Source organism: Phascolarctos cinereus, unplaced genomic scaffold (genome assembly GCF_003287225.1).
Source record: "Phascolarctos cinereus isolate Bilbo 61053 unplaced genomic scaffold, phaCin_HiC Scaffold_5;HRSCAF=322, whole genome shotgun sequence".
Classification (NCBI taxonomy): domain Eukaryota; kingdom Metazoa; phylum Chordata; class Mammalia; order Diprotodontia; family Phascolarctidae; genus Phascolarctos; species Phascolarctos cinereus.
This window is the reverse complement of record NW_027555958.1, coordinates 213,463,392-213,487,843: the sequence shown is the minus strand read 5'-3', so window position 1 is coordinate 213,487,843 and position 24,452 is coordinate 213,463,392. Positions and strand designations below refer to the sequence as shown.

The 24,452-nt window shown below is 34.2% G+C and overlaps 1 protein-coding gene across 1 annotated transcript in view; it reads right to left on the bottom strand.

Moving 5' to 3' along the window:
• The window catches only part of HMGCLL1 (3-hydroxy-3-methylglutaryl-CoA lyase like 1), a 251,607-nt gene that overhangs the window by 120,727 nt on the left and 106,428 nt on the right, over positions 1 to 24,452 (bottom strand). The window contains 2 exon segments of the mRNA XM_021000506.2: positions 4,494 to 4,642; positions 7,011 to 7,106. Coding sequence (XP_020856165.2) covers positions 4,494 to 4,642; positions 7,011 to 7,106 — 245 coding nt within the window.

Below are 24,452 nucleotides of genomic sequence, written 5' to 3'. Positions count from 1 at the left end.
CTGGGTCAATCACTTACCGTCTTAGTGCCCTTGACCTTAAGAGTCTATAAGACTATAAGCATTACAGAAGGTACTAATCTGTACTAAGCTCCTAGTGGAAAGATTCCTACAGCATTGAAACTACTGGTCCAGTCCCAATCCCTTTATTACAACATGGTTTTATTCTTGTTTCCTCATAGTATCTTTAGGAAGGGACTCTATTATTCAGGAAAGCTTGCTTCATTTCTATTAGTTAATAATAAAATTTAAAAAAAGATCACAAAGGGTATATATAATTCTTATAAACAAACTAAACTAACTATTTCAAAAAATAAGTACAATTGACTTATTTTAAGAAGGAAAACTGACTCTCCAAATTAAAGTGTCAACTGCACTCAACTTTTTTTATATGGCTTGTGTAATTAACTTTGCCTAAAATATTCAAAATACTAAATATTCAAATGCATTTTATATTATCAATGTGAATACTCCCTCCATCATAATGCATACACGTCTGCTCATTCTTTGAAACTCTTGTCCATGTCTAATCATATGTTTGCTGCAGGAAGTATACATCATGTGCCATCTTTTGACATCTTAAGCACATTAGTGGAACATAGAGGTTGTCAATGTGGTATAGTGGTTAAGGGCCTGGACTTAAAACCAGAGAGAACTGAGTTCAAATCTTCCTTCTGAAAATTAATAGCTCTTCAGCTATGAGTAAGTCACTTTAACTCTTAGGACTTCAGTTTCCTTATTTATAAAATGAAAGAGTTGAACTCAAAGTCTTCCATAGTACCTTCCAGCTGCTCCAAATCTGTGAAACACCAGTTATTATTCACTCTAACAAACTATTTAAATCTAGTCCTTCTTCAGAGGTTATCTATTTTTATATGTTATAATATGTTCACACCTGTCATATAACTTTCCATTCCTGTCTGCATGACACTCTTTTTTTTTTCATTTTTAGACACTGTAGTATTCTGTGCCTTAAATCATATAAAAACAACAATAGAATACTGGTACTTCAAAAATGGGTCTTTTGTAAGGAGATATTTGGAATATTTAAAAGAACTTTTCAATTTCCCATAGTCAATCCAATTGACTCTCTTCTTTTCAATTTTGAGCTCAACTGGTTCTCCATTTGCAGTGCCTGTTCAAGAATCTTATACTGATGAACAAGCTCTCTAGGTTATATTCTTCATCCACTTGTCTGTTTCTGTGAGGATAGTTAGGATAAATTCTTTTGACTGTTCATGGTTCTTTTCCAGAAGTCTCTGAAATGCCTAATGCTTAATAAAATGTAATGAATAGAAAATGTAATGTAGAGAATACAATGTCCAATTGTATTTTTTTGTTGGTTATTTTAAAAAAATAGTAGACAGAGTAAAATATCAACAAAAAACGTTTCCTTCCAAGGTGTCTTCATGCATACATGAAAATTACACAAGATTCCTTGAAAATTTTAAAACAGATTTTTTTTTTGGCTCAACTATCCTCATCATTAATGTCAAAGGAAGGATAAAACAGGGAGACATGGTTGCCACCAGTGATCACTCACCACTGGAATGGAGGAGATCCAGCATTTAGTCCAAGTTGAAGAGTATTCTAGATGTTCCTGTTTGGGGATGAAAACTCTGCCTATAAATAGAAATTAATTTATTGTAATATTCTTTTGCCCCTCTTCTGACTCAAATGAAAATTATACTTGTCCACCAAGTCATTCTTTCTTACAAGATAGAAAAATCACAGATTTTATAGTTGTATTTTTTTTTTCACAGCAAAAGCCATTCATATTTATTTTCTATTACTTTTTTAAAGCCAGTTACATTCACTGGGAAAACACACACACACACACACACACACACACACACATGCATACATGTGCATACACACACGGTTGCAAAAAAAAATTGGCCTTCCACTAAAACTCTCACTGTGGAAAATTACTAGAGATAAAACAATATGAAAAAAAATTGAGAGAAAATCATACAATAGCACAAGATGATAAATGTTCTCTAAATCAATGCTTCTTAAACAGTGGGTCATGACCAAGTGCTGAAGGGGTCATGAATGGAAAAAGTTTAAGAAGCCCTTCTCTAAATGATTAGCCCTCTTCCCAGATTTTCTCTCAGACCTGGATGTTTTACTTAGAATATAAGCTCCCTAAGGATAGTGCTAGTTCATTTTTGTCACTGAAGACTCACTGTTAAGAACAAAGGAGAAACTTAATAAATGTTTCTTAAAACTAATTGTATGGAATTTAATTCACCAAATTATTTTCCCTTTGTAAATCATTTCCCATCTACTCACAGGAGGAAAAAAAACCTAAAACTAATCCTAACTTGACTAGTCTTCTTTTTTTATACAAAAATATTTATCTGGAGTCCTTTCTTGTGCTGTAAATCTACTCTTTGCTATACTAATGAAGATCACTGTGTTCTAATCTAAAAATAATTTTTAAATGATTTATAATAAGGATTCTCCAATAATGTCCTACTCCAATACCTCATTGGAATATAGAGGTAACCCTGGATTTTCTGAAGAAAGGACTGTGACACATGAGTTCTGGCTTGAAAGGTTTTGCGCAGTGTCTTAGGTTGTATGTCAGTCATTGCAGGACAAGCCTACCTAAGTACAGAAAGACTCATCACCAGAAGATCAGATACCAGATGATAATATTTTTAGAGAAACTCATAAAAATATTCAACCCCAGTTCCAAAGAATATTAGGATGTGCACAGTTGGCAAGAGTAAGAGAGTATTAGTCATCTCTGAGTTCTCTTCAGTTTTCTTCAAATTGCTTAAGGATCTCTACAATGGTTTGGGGTGTTTCTAGCTTCCAGTTCAAGAAAGAAGATGAAAGAGACCAACTCCACTTCAGATTGCTGAAGGAACAAACTGGGAAGGCTGAAGTTCTCTCTCTCCTGCCAACTCTGTCCCGTCCCTCAAGTAGGGCAGGGCATTCATCTCCAGCAATAAGAAGAGTGTCCTATAACAACGGGCTTTGGAACTGGGGTTACATATATACTAAGGCAAAGAGGGGGTGCAAAAATGCAGTGATTAAGGGAAAATGATGCATCTTCAAAGTATTAATGTACATGAGTATACACCAATTATCAATAAAGAAAGCTACTTCATATATTTGTTGTCAGGGAAGTGACCTAGTTCCAGATTTATTATTTGCAATAGGTAATTCCAAGTAGATAACTGAGAATTTATCAGATGTATAGCCTCCTAATCAAGATCTCTACATCAGTCCAATTATAACCTCCACCCTTTACAATCTGTTTTCTATAAAATCGCCAAATTAATATTCTTAAAGTACAGGTCTGGACATAACATTACCTGATCAATAAGTTCCAGTGTTTCCCTAAACCCTAAAGTATAAAACATAAGTGCTTCTATTTAGCATATTTAGGGTTAAGGTTTAGGGTTAGGGTTAGGGTTAGGGTTAAAATCTGACTCCAATCTACCTTTCCATACTGCTTAAATATTACCTTCTTCATTTATTTTATGGCCCACCTGAATTTGCCGTTTGCTGTCCCTCACAGACAATATTCCATCTCCCATCTCTACGCTATTCCTGGTGTTTGGAATGCATTCCCTTCTCACTTCTGCCTCTTAGAATCCCTAGCTCTCTTCAAAATTCAGCTCATATGCCATCTCTTACATGAGGCCTCTCCTCATACATCTTCTGCTACTTATTCCTTTAATATAATTCAAGTTCCTCCAGGGAAGGGATTGTTTCATTTTTAACTGTGTATACTCAGTACTTGGCAAAAAATAGGTGCTTAATAACTGATAGTTTATTATAGTAATCTCTCATATTAATTGAGTTGTGTACCTCATGAGTTCTGAAATGATCCCTTATAGACAGTTGCCACTAAGAATGGTTAGAATTAGTATAGTGCTTAAAGTTTCACAAAGCATTTACAAATATCTATTTTATTCCTCACAACAACCCTGAGACCTAAGTGCTTTCCTCATTTTAAAGATGAGATGAGAAAACTAAAGCAGGTAGAAGTTAACTGACTTGCTCAGGACCACACATCTATTAAGTATAGATTATATTATATTAATCTTACAATATAATATAATGTAATATAATGTAAAATATAATACAAATAGACCAGAAGGGGATGAAGAAAACAAACTCTTGTTAAAGTTCATATAAATCATAAATGGTTATTAAGATCAAGATTATGAATGACTACTAAGATCATTAAGGCATATACTTAGAATTGGAAAAAGCCTTAGAGGCCCTAATTGACAGAATCATAGCAATTTATAATTGGTTTTGTCTATTTGCTTTTATACATTCACTGCAATTATTATCTATAATAAATTTTTAAAAGGATAGTCTATCTCATTTTTCTATCTCCTACCATATAGAAACCAAGCTAGATAGTCCAGAAAAGAAAGCTTTAAAAAAAGAGAGAGAAACTTAAAAAGAAAAACATTTGGGGGGCTTCAGTTCATAAAATATAGTTGCTTGCAAAATTTCATAAATACCCTCGCACTGGAACATTCATATGCCTTGCTGACTTAACAACTGCTTCAAACCTCTCCATGCTTTCTTCGATAGAACAGTTAATGTTCTTCTTACTGAATGATTCAGATGCTGCCCCAAATACTGATACCTCTGTGGCCCCAGCTGCAATCTGTAAAACATAATTCAGAGGCAAAAATTTTAGACTCGACAGATGCCAAGTAAGTGACATTAGAAAGAAGAAATAAAAACATAGATTTATTTTTCCCTAAATATTTGGTATGTGATCATTCTCTAACATCTAGCATTTTTAATCTATCACTGCGACTTATGACAATTTTATAAGTGGCATTAATTATATAATTATGAGGCTGGAAAGACACTTTAAAAGTTTTAATTCGCATGTGTTTCTTCTAACTGTTATTTTGCCTCAGCAATATCTCAATTGAAATAGGAAAAAGACAGAACTTTTATTAAATTTTTGCTTGCAAAAAAAACTACTCCTTAAAATGAAATTGTACAAAGCTGGAATATTAAAAGAATTAAACTCTCTTCTATTCCCACATTCAAGAAGCAATCAGTTATTTTTTTTAACTACTTCTCCTTTCCTTCCCAGATTGTCTTCTTTTCATTATTACAGGAAAATCTTTCCTGTTTTTTTATTTACCTCACATCTTTAATTCTCTACCAACCCCCTTTTTTGCCTCCTGATATGATCCTTTCATTTATTCTAAATTACCCAATTGAAAATCATCTTTTCCCAACAGTTTTGACCATGTCTCTCTTCTGGACTCTCCACCATCTCACCATAATTCTAAGTGTTAATTTCAAATGTTCAGTTCAATTTTATGGGCCTGGTAAGTTCCCTCCTTTTTTTTTTTCCTCTCTCCCTGTCCTCTTGCCTATATTTAGCACATTAGTTAATAAAAACTACCCTAGATGATTTTTTCTTTTTTTCCATTATAAATGAAGCACTGTCTTCAATGCTTAAACATCTCAATCAATTTTTAATCCACTATCTTCTTACCACCTTCCTTTGCTCATTCATGTTATAGCTATACCCCACACAGGTCAGGAAAATTTCAATGTGCCTTATTTTCTTGTGCTTCTCTAAGTTGTGACTATTAATTTTATCAAAATGTAACACAAAAGATAAAAAGCAATCATAAATAGCTAATAAAAGTGACATAAATACATAATACTAAAGTTGACACCTTGATTATCTACAGATCAAATATTCATTAAACTGAACCCTGTAGATCATATCTCCAACTAGAGATGTATGGGGAGGAAGAACCTATGCATGTCCAAAATAATCACTTCCAAATCATCTTTGGCCACTATTCACAGCCATATTAACCCTATTTCTAGCATAATGTCATTAATACAGTTGATTTAATGTCTCAAATCATGCTCCCCCCCAAGCACACAACTGTATTAACTCTATTTTAGTCTATAGTTCTTAATACAGTTGATTATCTTGTTTCTACAACCTCTACAGATTAGACAGAAGAGAAGGCTAATGATGGAAAAGGGACTGACATAAAGCAAGGGAATAGAAAAGGTGAAAAATTGACACAGAAGTGCAATGCTTGGCAAGTTGTGTGGTTCAGTGGGAAAGTAAGATTTCTACAGTCAGATAACCTAGGTTGAAATCTTGGTTCTGATACCTACTGTCTGTATGACTTTGGACAAGTCATAACTTCTCAGCATCAGTTTTCTCATGAAAAATGAGAGAATTGGACTGAATGACTCCTGAGATACTTTCTAACTCTAGAACTGTGCTCCTATAGCAACTGTTCTAGTGCACATTATAATATGCTTACTATGCTAATAGTGAGGACTATTAAATAAAATAATTTTTTGAGTGGTCTTAATCATACAGAGGGCTGCTGAGATCCCTTAGAGCTGTTAAATTCTGTAATTCTGTGATTGGGGGACATTAAGAATTGGGTAAGTTATGTTCCATAAAAAGTTGAGCAGATGTAGCTTGGAAAAAAGGATAAAGAGCTGGCCTCAAAGCCAGGAGAACTTGTATTCAAGTACCGCCTAAGCCACATACTGACTGTGTGACCTTGAACAGTTCACTTAGGTTATCAGTGTTGGTTCTCAATGTTCTCAGCAACTCTCTAAGAGAATAAGCTGCTAAGAATTATTGGCCCACATTATTAAGAGAAGCTACCTAATTGGGAGTTCTCTAAACTAAAGAAATGCCAGGTCCAGTCTCTATCCTTATCTTATATTTTTAAAGTTAAAAAAATATACAGTACATTTTAGAGAAATTTCTGTTACAGATGGGCAAATTAAAATAAAAGGTTTGACACTTGGAGGTATAACCTTCATTTATCTGGAAAATGCATTTATGTGGTATACTTCATTCCTTCACAAGCCTGATAAATGAAGTGTTACTGGCTAAACAGCACATCAACTCAATCCTTGTGAGATACACATATGGATATGAATATCATATGGCCTAGGGAATTTGTTTGATAAAAGTGCAAGTTATATTGTTCAGCACTGAGAGAAATTATATTACTTACAGCATGATGAAAACCCTGAAGATTAGGAGTGAGTACAGGATATCGAACACCAGGGTACTGATAGATGCCTTTCATTACTTCTGTATGATCTGCCATCTTCAACATATAATAGTGAATAGGTTTTATTTTATTATAAAACATGATTTTATATTCATCTTAAATAATAATAATAATAATAATAATAATAATAATAGTTATCATCATTATTTTTATAAGTAGGCCATGAAAATCACACATCTCTGTAATATCTCAAAACACGTATAGAAAAGCATCATCTCTAACAGAGGTATCAAACTCACAGCTGGCAAAACTCCAGAATGTAGCCAGAATCAGATTAAAATGTAACTGAGAAATGTTTAACAAAATAAATACAAATATAATACAATATAGTTAATGTAAATTTGTGGTTTTCAAAATCAATATGTGACCCACAGAGATCCATTTCTATTTGAGTTTGACATCACTGGTTAAGAGCCCCATAAAAATGGCATTGAGTACTTTAGATACCAATATTTTATAATACCAAAATATAATACCAATAGCAGAACATAAACCTCCAGATTACTTTCAATCAGGGGCACATGAAAAGAATGTTCTTCAGAATCATAGTATCAAATATTTATCAAGGGAAAGGACCTTAATGGAAATCTAATTAGAACCTCTTATTTGATTGCTAAAGGACTGGAGGAGGAACTGAAGCCACTGTCTTGTCCTGGCTGATCCTAATCTCTAGCTTCTTTTGACTATTTTCATATGTTGATATAAAAATACAGTATCCAATTGTACTACTAATTATTCTCCATCTATGATTTAGCTTGCTGTTGTTGTTCAGATCAATAATTTTAATGATATAGGAAGTTCTTTTGTAAATGAATACTTTCTACCAAGGCATTTTTAAATCTTAGATTGCTGCATGTGGCACTGAGTTCAGTGATATACATGAGGTCACTCAGCCAGTAACGGTCAAAGGTAAAAACTAAACCAAAGTCTTCTTGGCTTCAGGTCAATGGTCTTTCTACTAAATTTTAGTTCTTTTCAGCTTACTTTAAACGTATGCTATTATTTTATATAAGCATAGGTAAAATAAATGAAAAACAATACATAAAAGTTCATACAGAAGGTAATATGTCCATATCAATTGTAAATAAATTTACTATGTTCAAAGAACTGTGTAAAGTACTGGAGATGAGATAGAGAAAGAAAGAAAGAAAGAAAGAAAGAAAGAAAGAAAGAAAAAAGAAAGAAAGAAAGAGAGAGAGAGAGAGAGAGAGAGAAAGAAAGAAAGAAAGAAAGAAAGAAAGAAAGAAAAGAAAGAAAGAAAGAAAAGAAAGAAAGAAAGAAAAAGAAAAAAGAAAGAAAGAAAGAAAGAAAGAAAGAAAGAAAGAAAGAAAGAAAGAGAGAGAACAAAAGAGAGAAAGAAAGGAGAAAAAAGAAAGAAGGGAAGGAAGGGGGAAGAGAAGGGAAGGAGGGAGAAAAGAAGGAAGAGAAATGAGGGAAGAAGGGAGGGATGGAGGAAGAAAGGAAAGAAAGAAGGAAAGAAGGAAGAAGGAAAGAAGAAGAAGGAAGAAAAGAGCAAAGGAAGGAAGGAAATCAGACCATCTCTGTTTTCAAATCAAAGAGTTACATTCTAGTCACAGAGACAATCACATGGAAGTTTTCAGCTGCAAGTGAGATGGAAAGGACCCCTATCCTTAGGATGCAGTGGCAAAGCAAGTGTTTTGTCTCTTTAATGACATTTCCACTGATAAACTCACATCACTTTCTGATGTTGAACCTTCTGACAAAGTCAGATGGTGGCAAGAAGTTTCTTTCCTGGGTCTTAGTAGCTGTGGCTGAAGCATTTTTAGGAGCAGTTGCTGGACTGCACAAGTACTGTGCTGGGAGCACAGTCTTTCACTGCCTCCATCAGGTCTGAGAGGAGATGGTGGTCAAGGTGGTAGTAATGATTTGAGTTGTATGGTATATGTTACAAACTGTCACTCCCTAAGGATATCTGGCCATTTCAGCTAAGCTAGCTTGCCAGCCTCATGAGTATTAGTTGGTGAGGATGGTCTGTCCCCTCTCTACATCAGTTGTTTCCCTGGACTGTGGAAGGGAGGGTTGGCCTTCCAGCAAGACCAGCAGTCTTTGGGTCAGAGGGAGTTACTGCCACTGCTTGAATTCCTGTGCTTATCTGCCTGTTGGTCATGGTCACAGTTGATCAGAAGGGATTACTTCTGGTGGAGAGGTGTATGCACCCCTACTCCACAATTTCTCCCCTCAGCAAAAATTCAGGAAGTGCACTGCTTCAGCTATCAATGGAAATTCAGGTACAGAGCATTGTATGTCCGGATTTATTCATACCTAATCTCTAGCCTCTCTATATAATTTTATATGTTTATATAAAAATATACTGTCCAAATTGTAATATATGCATGTGTACATGTGCATGTACATATATTTCCATTTAATTATAAGCTCCTTAAAGACAGGGGCTGTCTTTTGAATCTTTTTTGTGTCCCCAACACTTACTGCAGTGCATGGTACGTAATAGGCACTTAATAAATGTGTATTAATTGACAAACATATACATGTATTAATTGATAAACATATACACTTACATATGTGTATATCTTATTTCAACTTATTTTTTGGTTTGGACCCTGTCCAAGACTCTGTTTCCCTATCTTTAAAATTCTAGTTTTAATCCAGATGATCTCCCAAATCCCTTCTACTTCTCCAAATCTGTGTTCCTATGGCAGCCAATTTTTAGTGAATACAAATGAACTCTCATCAGTGTTCAGACATGGCTTTCTGTAGAAGTACCATAGGATCTTATAACACAAACAAATGCAGATTCTAGAATACACAATGGAAAAACCTGACATGTTATTATTAAGAATTCCTTGAATTAGGGGTAGCTAGGTGGTGCAGTGGATAGAGCACCAGCCCTGAAATCAAGAAGACCTGAGTTCAAATCCGGACCTCAGACCAAACATTTGACACTAACTGTCTGACCCTGGGCAGGTCACTTAACCCCAATTGCCCAAAAATAAAAATTAAAAAATAATTCCTTGAATTAATGTAAAAGTCAGTTTACTAGGCATAAAAGAAAACATTTACTAGTTAATTCAGTTAATATCATGCCCACTATATATGATAAAATTATGTGGACATCAATTAGAACCTAATAAAAGCAACATATTATATCGTGTCCTTAAGCAGTTCAAGTGCTGACTGTAAATAACAATTTTTAGTGTGACTCCTGCCTCCTGGGATATATCCTATAAGAGAATGCATATAATAAAAAATGTAATAAAATATATATAATAAATATAAAATATAATAAAAATATAGCAATACTTATAACTGTGCTATCATCCCAAGCGGCCTTGTTGCACACTTAGTTTTGCTCTACTACACTAAATAAAGTTGTAAATATAACAATAATATTCAAAACATAATATGAGTTAAATAACCAAATCTGAAATTCAGACATAAAAAGGCTACTAAAATGACTTATCTCTCAACCATATTTTTATGTGTGTGTTCCACCCACACAAATCTGATTGCTCTCTACCACACATATGTTGTGCTCTTCCATTTCTCCACCCTAAAAATTACTTTCCCTTTCTTTTTTCTAAAAATATCCCTTTTTAAAGCATTACTTGTCCTGTACATCTTTTAGTTCTAAGCCTACATGAATTCAATCAATCAATATCTACTGAAAACCTGGTATAGGACAATTCTATATAAAATATTCATAGTTGTTTTAAATGTAATAGCAAAAATCTGAAAACAGTTTATGTCTCACAATTAGAGAATAGCTAAATAATTACAGTATAATGATATAGTGGAAAATTGTGGTATAATACAAATGATAAATATGAAACATACAAAGAAATATGAAAACATTCATACAAAAAGATGAAAAAGGAAATTAAAAGCAGCATAACTCTTATTTTTTTTCACACTGATTACAACTATGCAAAAAATCAAAAGTATAGGGGATCAGGAAAGATGGCCAAGTTGGAGGCAATAGTATAGCCCAGTTCACCTTCAAAGCTACTAACACCCAGAGACCTAGAAAATGCACCATACTGAATGCTGATCAGAAAATCCAAGAAAAAAAGTTACAAGAAATTGCAACTACAATTTTTCCCCCAGCCCAGGCTGGCATTAGGAGACAGAGGTTTGTGGACAGTAAGGACTATGTTTAGTCAGGTGGGCACCTCATGGAACTTTCCAGTTCAGGTCTTGAACAGGGCAAGCCTGTTTTTCACACACTATGTAAAGTGTAAGAAGATGTTTAGAACCTGGAATCAAGAGCTCTGACTTTGTACACGGAGAAAGAAAGGGTGTTAAATGTTAGCTCTGTCACTCATACTCCAAGGCCAGGTGGCAGATCTAATGTGGATGGAGGAGGGGAAATGCACCTTGGGTGGGAGTCTAGGGCAAGAAGCAGGAACAGTATCCAGCAACTTCATGAAAGCCCTGACCTCAGGATCAAAGTAAAGTCTCAAATCCATCCCCTCCACCCCATGTCCAGTCTGAAGCCTCAAGCCCAATAAGCAATAAAGGGAACTTGGACAAAAGGGAGCCACCTAGATGCCTTGACTCAGAAATACCACCACTAGCTCTATTTCCAAAGATGATTAGGGAAAAAAGAAAAGAAACTATAAATTCTAAAATATTTATAGCAATTTTCTTTGTGGCGGCAAAGAATTGAAAATTATAGGGATGCCTATCAACTGGGTAATGGCTGAACAAGTCGGGATTTATGATTGTGATGGAATAGTACTGTGCTATAGGAAATGATGAGCTCAATGATCTTAGAAAAATATGGAAAGACTTGCATGAAATAATGTAGAGTGAAATGAGCAGAACCAAGAAAACATTGTATACAGTAATAGCAATATTGTTTTAAGACTGATTTTGAGAGAATAAGTTATTTTGACTATCATAAATACACAAATTCATTATAAAGGGCATATGAAGAAAGATGCAATCTGCATCCAGATAAAGAAGCGATAAATAGAAGAATGTATATAAAAATTTTACATATATGTGTGTGTATATTATATATATATACATATATATATGTATGTGTGTATGTACACAAATAGGAACTGTGTATGTGTATGTGTACATATATATATGCATATAGATACTTGTGTCTAATAGTAGCCATCTCTAGGGCAAAGGAAGAAGGGAGAGAAGAAAAAAAGGGGAAAAATTACATGAATACTTTATTATATATTTAAAAGGAATAGCGAGCTGCATATATAAATGAGTTGCAGTTTCATGTGCAATCATCTTTTTTATTTTATTTTTGGTGAAATGCTTGTTTTATGCCAAGAATTAAAAATACAATTTTTTTTAAAATCCCTTATTACAAATGGAAAAAGGGGAATGGTCTTCAGTTCTGTAGCATTGAACCTACAGAGCCTTCCAGATAACTGATGGTGGTTGAGTACAACAGTAGTATACTAGCACTTTAACCAGGGAGTAACCCACATTTCGTGTTGCTCAGACCTAAATCAAGGTCAAGAGTTTCCAAAGATGAGACCAAGAACGCAGCAATCATATTTCACCCTATGTCAGAACACTTGGGCTCACTGAAAGCTTGAAGATCCCCAACCTGAGCCATCCCTAAGATCCTTAAAGAATATAATACAGTAACTGGAAAAAGCATTGTCAGGAACAACAGAAGGAAAACTCCAAGAAACATTATGGCCAAAATACAGAGCTTCTGGATCAAAAAATATATTGCAAGTAGCCATAAAGAAAGAATCTCAGTACTAAAGATTTAATTAAGAAAGATCACATAACTTTTAGCATCCACCAAAAAAGAACAGAAAGTTTGGAATCTAATATACAAAACAGGCAAAATATACAGGCTTACAACTAAGAACAGCTTACCTGGCAAAATATAAAAGTATAATCTGGGGAGGGTTTTGGGGGGAGAGGAATGGATCTTAAATGAGACAAAAAGATTTCCACACATTCCTCACAGAAAGATCACAGCTAAGTATTTATTTTTTTAAAGAAAAAGATGACAAAGATGATGATGACAATGAGGAGGAGGAGAAAGGAGATATGCTAGCAGCCCAGGATGGGTAAGAGAAGAAGAGTAGGAAAAATTATCTCACATAAATAGGGTACACATGTAGAAGACTATATGAACAAAAAGGAAAGGGAAGAGGAATGAGTGACACCTGAACCTTCATTTTCATCTGAACTGTTCAAAGTAGGGAAGAATATGTATATAGACAGTGAGGGGATAGAAACGCATTTCACTTAATAGTAAAACAAGCAAAAATAAACTCTAACAACAGAGAGTCCATGAGTAAGGGTTTAAAAGGAAAGAAATAAAGGGTAAAAACCTATGATTGGGTTGTGGGTAAAGGAAAAAGAGGAGGGGTAGGAGAACATCAAAACTAGAGATCTGCTACACACTCCTTGCTCACTACTTTCTTAATCTTGATAAACAGGAGGAATGAAATAAAGTGGGAGGAGTACATGAAAATACAATGGAGGGAAAACACACTTATTAATAATTGTGAAAGTGATAAGCTCACCCATAAAATGGATGAGGATGGCAGAATGTATTAGAAAGCAGAATTCAGACTTCCGCTTCTGCGAGCCAGGATGGCAGAGTGAAAAGGTAGTTGCTCTCACTCTCCCCTATCAACCTCTGAAAACCCAGAAACACCCCAGAAAAAACCCCTGGAACAGCTGAACTAAAAGAACGATGGGGAGAAGCAGTGCTGCAGTCCAACAAATGGGTCTCCCAGTGCCTCAGAAAAATAAGGGAGGCAGAACTACAAGGGGCCCCAGGGGATAAGTACCCTGCGGCATTCATATGAAAGGAGGTGAACAAGCAACCAAAAGGCTTCCTAGGCTTCGCTGGTTCCAGCCCAACACCAGGTCAGCTTTCAGAGCCCTGCAGCCTCCAATTGTGATGAAATCCTGAAGCCCAGGTGGTAACAGGCAAACACCAACACCTGGACCTCCAGTGCCTCAGTGAGGGCGGAACCGTGGAAACCAGCTCAGAAAACCACCAGGTGCCTCGGCACTCTACCACAAAGGAATCTCCCAGTACATTAGCAGAAATGAGGTAGACAACACTGCAGGGGTCCCCAGGCAGATAAACACCCTGCAGCACCCATCTAAAAGGAGATGAAGAAATCTAAAGGAAAGGAAAAGCAGGCAACCTAGAATTGCCTGAAAGTTCCAGCCTTGCTGATTCCAGCCCAACACCAGGTAAGCTGCCAGAAACCTACAGCCTCCAATTGTCAGCATAAGAGGCCCAGCACACAAACCCAGTGACCAAGACCTAGGCTCCCAACACAAGAAGCTTGGGTCAGCCCTCTGTTCCCCAGCAGGAGAGCTCAATCTCTTTAAAGGCCAGGGAAAAAGAAACACCATGAGTAAAAAGAAACATACCATAGATTCATATTATGAGAAGAGTGAAGATCAAGACAGAAATTCTGAAGAGGACAACATTGTCAACAAACCCACATCTGCAACAACAAAAGGGAATATGAACTGGTCTGAAGCCCAAAAAGCCTTCTTAGAAGAGCTCAAGAAGGATTTTAATAGTCAAATGAGAGAGGTAGAAGAGTCCTTCAAAAATACAATTGGCCAATTGGAAAAAAAATACACTGAAGAAAACAAGTCCCTAAAAAACACAATTGGCCAATTGAAGAAGGAAGGACAAAAACTAACAGAAGAGTACACTGAAGAAAACAAGTCCCTAAAAAACACAATTGGCCAGTTGAAGAAGGAAGTACAAAAACTAACAGAAGAAAACAATCTGTTAAAAACTAGAATTGGACAAATGGAAACTAATGTCTCTATGAGAGAGCAAGAATCAGTCAAACAGAAACAAAAAAATGAAAAAATAGATGAAAATGTAAAATACCTCATCAGTAAAACAAACCGACCTGGAAAATCGACTCAGGATAGACAATTTAAAAATTATTGGACTACCTGAAAATCATGATGAAAAAAAGAGCCTGGACAGTATCTTTCAGGAAATCATAAAGGAAAACTGCCCAGAAGTCCTAGAACCAGAAGGGAAAATAACCATAGAAAGAATCCACGATCACCACCTGAAAGAGATCCCAAATTGACAACATCAAGGAATATAATAGCAAAATTCCAAAATTACCAGATGAAAGAGAAGGTGCTGCAAGCAGCCAGAAAGAAACAATTTAAATATCATGGAACCACAGTCAGGATTACACAGGACCTTGCAGCTTCTACATTAAAAGACCGCAGGGCATGGAACATGATATTCCATAAGGCAAAGGAGCTTGGAATGCAGCCAAGGATCAATTACCCAGCAAAAATGAGCATCATTTTTCAAGGGAGGAGTGGATATTCAATGAAATAGGAGACTTCCAAACTTTCCTGATAAAAAGACCAGAGCTCAACAAAAAATTTGATCTTCAAGTACAGGACTCAAGAAGGACTTAAAAAGGTAAATGGGACAGAAAGATACAATATGTTGTTAATAAGGGGGGGGCTGTTTAAACCCCTACAAGGGAATATGACACTTGCAACCCTTGAGAACTGTATTGTTATTACACCATGTTAAAGGAGTATACATAAAGAGGGTGGATATTAGTTGACTTTGATGTAATGATAAAAAAAAATCTAATCAAGTGGGTTAAATGGATCCAAATAAGTGGATCAATCTGATCTTAGAAAATGTACTGAGAAAGGAGGAGGCAGACAAGGGTAAATTACATTACAGGAAAAGACACAAAATCCTATTACAGCAGAGGGAAAAAGGGGGGGAGCATTGTTTGAACCTTACTCTCATCAGATTTGGCTCAAGAAGGGCATAACATAATCAGTTAGGTATAGAAATCAGTAGGAGGAAAAGGAAAGAAAGGGAGGGGGAAAGAAAAGGGAGGGGGAAAGAGGGAGGGAAGAAGCAGTAACTAAAGGGGAAGAAAAGGGAAAGGGATAATAAAAGGGGGAGGGACTGAAGGAGGCGGTGGTCAAAAGCAAAACACTAGTGAAGGGGGAAAGGAAAAAGGAGAAAGAAAAGCAATAAATAAAAAGGAGGAGAAAAAGACACAGATAGTAATCATAACTGTGAATGTGAATGGGATGAACTCTCCCATAAAACAGAAATGGATTGCAGAATGGATTAAAAACCATAATCCTACAATATGTTGTTTACAGGAAACACATTTGAAAAAGAGTGACACATACAGGGTAAAGGTAAAAGGCTGGAGCAGAATATATTATGCTTCAGCTGAAGTAAAAAAAGCAGGGGTAGCAATCCTGATCTCAGACAAAGCAAAAGCAAAAACAGATCTAATCAAAAGAGATAAGGAAGGAAACTACATCCTGCTAAAAGGCACCATAGACAATGAAGTAATATCATTACTAAACATATATGCACCAAATGGTATAGCATCCAAATTCTTAGAGGAGAAGTTCAGGGAGTTACAGGAAGAAATAGACAGCAAAACTATACTAGTGGGGGACCTGAACCTCTCTGCACTAGAAATCTAACCACAAAATAAACAAGAAAGAAGTTAAGGAGGTGAATAGAACATTAGAAAAGTTAGGTATGATAGACCTCTGGAGAAAACTGAATGGGGATAGAAAGGAATATACTTTTTTCTCGCAGTACATGGCACATACACAAAAATTGACCATGTACTAGGGCATAAAAACCTCACAATCCAATGCAGAAAGGCAGAAATATTAAATGCATCCTTTTCAGATCATGATGCAATAAAAATTATATGTAATAAAGGGCCATGGAAAGATAGACTAAAAAATATTGGAAACTAAATAATCTAATCCTAAAAAATGATTGGGTCAAACAACAAATCATAGAAAAAATCAATAATTTCATTCAAGAGAATGACAATAATGAGACACACATACCAAAACTTATGGGATGCAGTAAAGCAGTTCTTAGGGGAAGTTTTATATCTCTAAATGCTTACATAAATAAAATAGAAAAAGAGGAGATTAATGAATTGGGCATACAACTAAAAAACTAGAAAAAGAACAACTTAAAAATCCTCAACTAAACACTAAATTAGAAATATTGAAAACCAAAGGAAAAATTAATAAAATTGAAATTAAGAAAACTATTGAACTAATAAATAAAACTAAGAGCTGGTTTTATGAAAAAACAATAAAATAGATAAACCTTTGGTTAATTTAATTAAAAAAAGAAAGAAAAAAAAATTACTAGTATCAAGAATGAAAAGGTGAAGCTACCACCAAGGAAGAGGAAATTAAAACAATAATTAGGAATTATTTTGCCCAACTATATGCCAACAAATTTGACAATCTTAGTGAAATGGATACATATTTACAAAAATATAAATTGCCCAGATTAACAAGAGGAAGTAAAATACTTAAATAACCCCATCTCAGAAAAAGAAATTGAACAAGCCATTGATGAACTCCCTAGGAAAAAATCTCCAGGGCCAGATGGATTTACATGCGAATTCTATCAAACATTTAAAGAACAATTAATTCCAATACTATATAGACTATTTGGGAAAATAGGTGAAGAAGGAGTCTTACCAAATTCTTTTTATGATACAAATATGGTGTTGATACCTAAACCAGGAAGAGTCAAAATAGAGAAAGAAAATTATAGACCAATTTCTCTAATGAATATAGATGCAAAAATTTTAAACAAAATACTAGCAAATAGATTGCAGCAACTTATCACAAGAATAATACACTATGACCAGGTAGGATTTATACCAGGAATGCAGGGTTGGTTCAATATTAGGAAAACTATCAGCATCATTGAGCATATCAACACCAAAACCAACAGAAACCACATGATCATCTCAATAGATGCAGAAAAAGCTTTTGATAAAATACAACACCATTCCTATTAAAAACACTAGAAAGCATAGGTATAAATGGAGTCTTCCTTAAAATAATAAATAGCATCTATCTAAAACCTTCAGCAAGCATTATATGTAATGGGGACAGGCTAGAAGCATTTCCAATAAGATCGGGGTGAAACAAGGATGTCCATTATCACCACTGTTATTCAATATTGTACTGGAAACCTTAGCTTTAGCAATAAGAGAAGAAAATGAAATTGAAGGCATTAGAATAGGCAAAGAAGAAACAAAGCTATCACTCTTTGCAGATGACATGATGATATACTTAGAGAATCCTAGAGAATCAAGTAAAAATTACTTGAAATAATAAACAACTTTAGCAAAGTTGCAGGCTATAAAATAAACCCACATAAATCATCAGCATTTCTATATATTACCAACAAAGCCCAACAGCAAGAGATAGAAAGAGAAATCCCATTTAAACTTACTGTAGACATTATAAAATATTTAGGAGTCTACCTCCAAACAAACCCAGGAACTCTATGAACACAATTACAAAACACTTTTCACACAAATAAAACAGATCTAAATAATTGGAAAAACATCAGTTGCTCATGGGTAGGCCGAGCTAATATAATAAAAATGACAATCCTACCTAAGCTAATTTACTTATTCAGTGCCATACCAATCAAACTACCAAGAAATTATTTTATAGAGTTAGAAAAAATAATAACAAGATTCATTTGGAAAAACAAAAGGTCCAGAATATCAAAGGAACTAATGAAAAGAAATGCAGGGGAAGGTGGCCTAGCAATTCCAGATCTTAAATTATTATAAAGCAGCAATCATCAAAACTGCTTGGTACTGGCTAAGAAATAGGGAGGTGATCAGTGGAATAGGTTAAATATGCAAGACACAGTAGTCAATGACTATAGTAATCTATTATTTGATAAACCCAAAGACCCAGCTTCTGGGATAAGAACCCACTCTTTGAAAAAAACTGCTGGGAAAACTGGAAAAGAGTATGGCAGAAACTAGGCCTAGACCCAAATCTCACACCATATACCAAAATAAAGTCAAAATGGGTTCATGACTTAGATATAAAGGCTGATACCATAAGTAAACTGGGAGAACAAGGAATAGTTTACCTATCAGATCTATGGAGAACAGAAGAATTCATGACCAAACAGGAGATAGAGAACATTATGAAAAGCAAAATGGATAATTTTGATTACATTAAATTGAAAAGTTTTTGCACAAACAAAGCCAATGCAACTAAGATTAGAAGGAAGGTAGAAAATTGAGAAAGAATTTTTACAACCAGTCTCTCTGATAAAGGCCTCATTTCTTAAATATACAGAGAATTAAGACAAATTTATAAGAACACAAGCCATTCCCCAATTGATAAATGGTCAAAGGATATGAACAGAAAGTTCTCAGATGAAGAAATTAAAGCCATCTATAGTCATATGAAAAAATGCTCTAAATCGTTATTGATTAGAGAAATGCAAATCAAAACAACTCTGAGGTACCACATCACACCTATCAGATTGGCCAACATGACAAAACAGGAAAATGATAAATGTTGGAGAAGATGTGGGAAAACTGGAACACTAATACATTGTTGGTGGAGTTGTGAAATGATCCAACCATTTTGGAGAACAATTTGGAACTATGCCCAAAGGGCTACAAAAATGTGCATACCCTTTGATCCAGCAATAGCACTTCTAGGGCTATATCCCAAAGAGATCAAACAAATGGGAAAAGGACCCACATGTACAAAAATATTCATAGCAGCTCTTTTTGGTGGCAAAGAATTGGAAATTGAGAGGATGCCCATCAATTGGGGAATGGCTGAGCAAGTTGTGGTATATGAATGTAATGGAATACTATTGTGCTATAAGAAATGATGAACAGGTTGACTGCAGAAAAACCTGGAAAGACTTATATGGTCTGATGCTGAGTGAAGTGAGCAGAACCAAGAGGACTTTGTGCACAATAACAGCCACGTTAGGCAATGACTAATATTGTTAAACTGAACTCTTCTCAGCATTACAAGGATCTAAGACATCTCCAGAGGCCTGGGGAAGGAAAATGCTGTCCACTTCCAAAGAAAGAACTATGGTAGTAGAATCGCTAATACTTATTTTTACCTTCTGTTGAGTTTTGTGTCATCTTTCTGATGGTTCCTCCTATTGGTTTCAATTTTTACTTACAACTTCACTAATGTGAAAATATGTTTAATAGGAATGTAAATGTAAAGCCTATATCAGATTGTGCGCCATTTTGGGGAGGGTGGGGTGGAGGAAAGGGGAGAAAAATTTTCAACTCAAAAGCACATGGAAGTGATTGTTGATAAATCAAAATAAATTAATAAAATTTAAAGAAAAAAAGAATTCAGATGATAGATTTGGATATGTGTATATGTATGTCTACGTGTGTGTGTGTGTGTGTGTGTATAATTTACAAGAAACACACTGGGAAACAAAATAGATTCACATGGTTAAAATAAAGATATAAAGCAAAATCTATAATCCAGCCAAAGTAAAAAAAAAAAAAGGCAGGGATAATTTCAGACAAGGTAACAGCAAAAAAATAGATTTAGTTAAAACATTTGAACACAGAAACTACATTATGCTGAAAGTTACTAGAGACAATAATGATACTAAAATATATGGACTAAATGATATGGAACATAAATAGCCTCATGTTTGATAAATCCAAAGACCTCAACTATTGGGGTAAGATCTCACCATTCAACAATACTAGCGGCTAGACTTAACAGCATTCTAGAAGAAACAAGTTATTATCGATCAATATTTCACTGTACACCAAGAAAATCTCTAAATGGGTACACAATTTAGACATAAAGAATGGTTAAGGAATGACCAAATTAGAGGTACAAGGAAGAAACTACTTTTCAAATCTATAAATAATGGAAGAGTTCATGACCAAATAAAAGATAATAAAGGTCACAGCAAGACAAAATGGATCAGTATTGAGCATACAAAATTAGGTACTTCATTTTGAGGGGGGGAGATTTACACAGAAAAATCAAGCAACTAAAATTATAAGGAAAAATGGTAAATAGGAAAAAAGGCAAAAGAAAAAATCTTTGCATCAAGCTTCTCTGGAAAAAAGCTCATGTCCATAATAAATTGTGAACTAATTCAAATTTAATAAAAGTCACACTCTTATTGATAAATTGTCAAAGGATATGTACAAGCAGTTTTTATGAGGAAAAAAATCTCATGCTATCAATAGCCAGATGAAAAGTGCTCCAAATCAATACTAATTTTAAAACACAAATTAAATCCATCAGATTTACATACACAGAGAGACAAGGGAATCCATATTGCTTGACTATGCATATTTATTACAAGGGTTTCTTTTTTATTTTTTGTGTCTAATAGGGATGTAGGAAAAGAGCAAATATATTTTTGTTCATCGAAATAAAAATTCTTCAGGTTTAATTTCACTGGGGCGGAGCTGAAGAAGGGGACATCATTCAATTACTCCCAAGCTCCCAAGGTAAGCTATTCTACTTTTTGGATAATTTTAATCAGTGTTATGCTGGTAAATGTTTAACAACTGGCCTTCTAGGGGGAAAATGCCTATATATAAATGCATACACATATAAATATGTATACATGAATGTATATGCACAAATATATGTAGATAGTTTATTATACATTTTGCTGATATAAAGGATGTGTAGCACGTAATTTGTAAAATAATATAATATAAATTCCATATAACCAATTGATTATCAGAGAATGCTTTCATTGATTTTTGCTGGATTCTTACATTCACAGCCAATCTATGTTTGCAATTCAACCATGATTTGACAAATGGAGTTGCATCCCAATCCTCTCATTTTTCTTATCAATAAATGTATTGCTATTAAATCTTAATACGATTTATGGCTAAATTATTTCTTAACCTCATACAAATTATATTCATTAAACTGAAACATCCATTGACTTCAGCTCTACTGGTTGCAAGAGTACTATCTTTTTAGCGTTTTATAGTTGTAAGGATTGAAACATTGTTAGAGTCTATATTATGTACAAAATATCAAAATCATTCAAATCAACTTCATGTTGTAAAATTTTCACTTAAATGATCCATTTTTACCCAGCTATTCGTGATTATTTCTTCATAAGACCAAGTATATAGTGCCAATAAAAATCAAAATAATTAAAATTATTTTCACTTTTTGTAATAAAAGATACAACATATTAAAATATTATTTTTACTAAGCAGAATGTATTTACATGTATCTAACTTAATTAGCACTTCAACTTGAGAGTCATATTTTCCAGTATCAATCTGTCAATTTCACAAAGCTCTTATGCTGTGTTTTGTTAATTTTTTGTGTTTTTTGAATGTTAGCTGATCTTGATTACAAAGCAATTGCAAATAATGAAAATTCTTCAAGGATGTCAACCATTAAACAAAAGACTTGCCAAAAATTAATGTTAGCCAATCTTTTTCTCAAACCAGAATAAGAAGGATGACAAAAATGCATGTATAATTCAGGATATATGCACCATACAGCAGCAGAAGCTCATAAACTCACCCATCTCAGTCTCAGTACTCAACCATTTTTAATAATTTGAATTTCAATATCTTTAGCTACAGTTCCTAGTTCAAATTGATTTTTATCATTTTGACGGAAATTATAATAAATTTTATCCAAAATATTATAAAATGATTAATGTTTCATTTCAGATATTGAATTATTAAGTGACAATTGCAACTGATAATTTAAACAGTGTCAGATTATGATTTGACAACTTCACAGTTACTCCAGGTTTTCTTCCAAGCATTGCACTAGGACCATTAGAACAAAATGCAATTAAGTTTACTTTCAAATATTCATTAGGAAAGCCACAATCATTTTAAATAGGCAATAATGTACTGAAAATATACTATGTTGTGACTGACACGAATTCTTTTGAACCAACAAAAAAACAATACTAGTACAAGAGAGCTGGTTGAACTGCTTCCTGGCAGTGCTTAACAGATGACTCACAAAATTACTAAAAAAGTAACAGTCACAAGCCATTGTAAGCTGGCTTCAGCACTGCACTATTCTGCTAGGCAACTTTTCCATATGAATAATATGAAACTTAAATGCCCCTCTACAACTACCACCCTTTTATCCTTAACTCTTCATGTGTGGACATAAGGTCAGCAAAACAAGATTATCATTCAAGATTTAACCATTACAAATAATGTGATGCAAACAAGACATCTCTCAATTCTTAGTCTTGGTTTCTTCCTTTGTAAAATAGGGATAATAATATGTATGTTATCTACCACACACAGGATTCCAGCAAAGATAATTATATTTAAACAATAAACCCCTATATAATTACATGTTCTTATCATCTTGGTCCAAGAAAAGTCTAATTCTTTTTTTCACATGATAGCTCTCAAAATACTAGAACACAACTATCATTCCACTCGCTCCAAGTTCTTCTCTGGGGAAAAAACCATCCCCAGTTCTTTTAATCAATCTTTATATTACATGTATGCTAGTAATCTTCCCATTCCTCTGGACTTACTCTAGTTGTTAAGCAATAAACAAGCATTTATTAAGCACTGTTACATGCCTATAATATATATGAATGAATCATATATTAAAATGAATATATATGATTCATAAGTTATGTATACATAATATACTTACACAAAAAACAAGATATAATTTTTGAGGAAAAAAGCAGTAGGAGTTTGGATGATCAGAAAACGTTGCATGTAAAAATGGTATTTGAATAGAGTTCTAAAGGAAGACAAGGGATTCTAAGATGGAGAGTTGAGGAACAAGTTCATTCAAGCATGGTAGACAGCCAGTAAAATGCGTAGAGATGGGATACAGAGTATCACTGATGTAAAACAACAAAAAAGTATAGCAAAGGGAATAATTTTTTAATTTGTGTGGAAAAGTAAATCAGTGCCAGTTCATGAATGCTTTATAAGACAAAGAGTTGATATCAAAAACAAAGAGCTTTAAGAGTATATAGATACACACAATACATATACATACAAATACACATATATGTATATATATATATACATGAATGCATATATATTATATATACTTATATAAAATCCATATACATAAGTGTATATGTATATTCAGTATAATAATGTCACTGACTATTCCAAAATATGAAGCCAAGTCCAGAACACAATATTCCTGGTGTGGTCCGATCCCTGAGGAATACAGTGGCAAGAAGTAAAGATAACACTTCAGATTTGATCTTATTCCTAAAGAGCATAATTGGATTATTATCTTCCTAGTTGATAGCTGAATATTTTGGTCCCATATTTTTCTTGTTGCAATGCCTAAAATTCATCTTTCTTTTGTTAAATGTCTCTCTCTCTCTCTCTCTCTCTATATATATATATATATATTTTATTAATAATAGGCTTTAGGTTTTCAGTTATAATATATGGGATTATGGCTAGAGCTCCTTTGCTTTTTTGAAATATTTTTTTTACACTTTCTTCTCTGGCATTTTACAACTGTGGGATAATCTTGTGTTATTCAAATTTCCTTTGCTTCATATTTGAAGGCCTTTCTCCTGACTTCTTGTAGTAT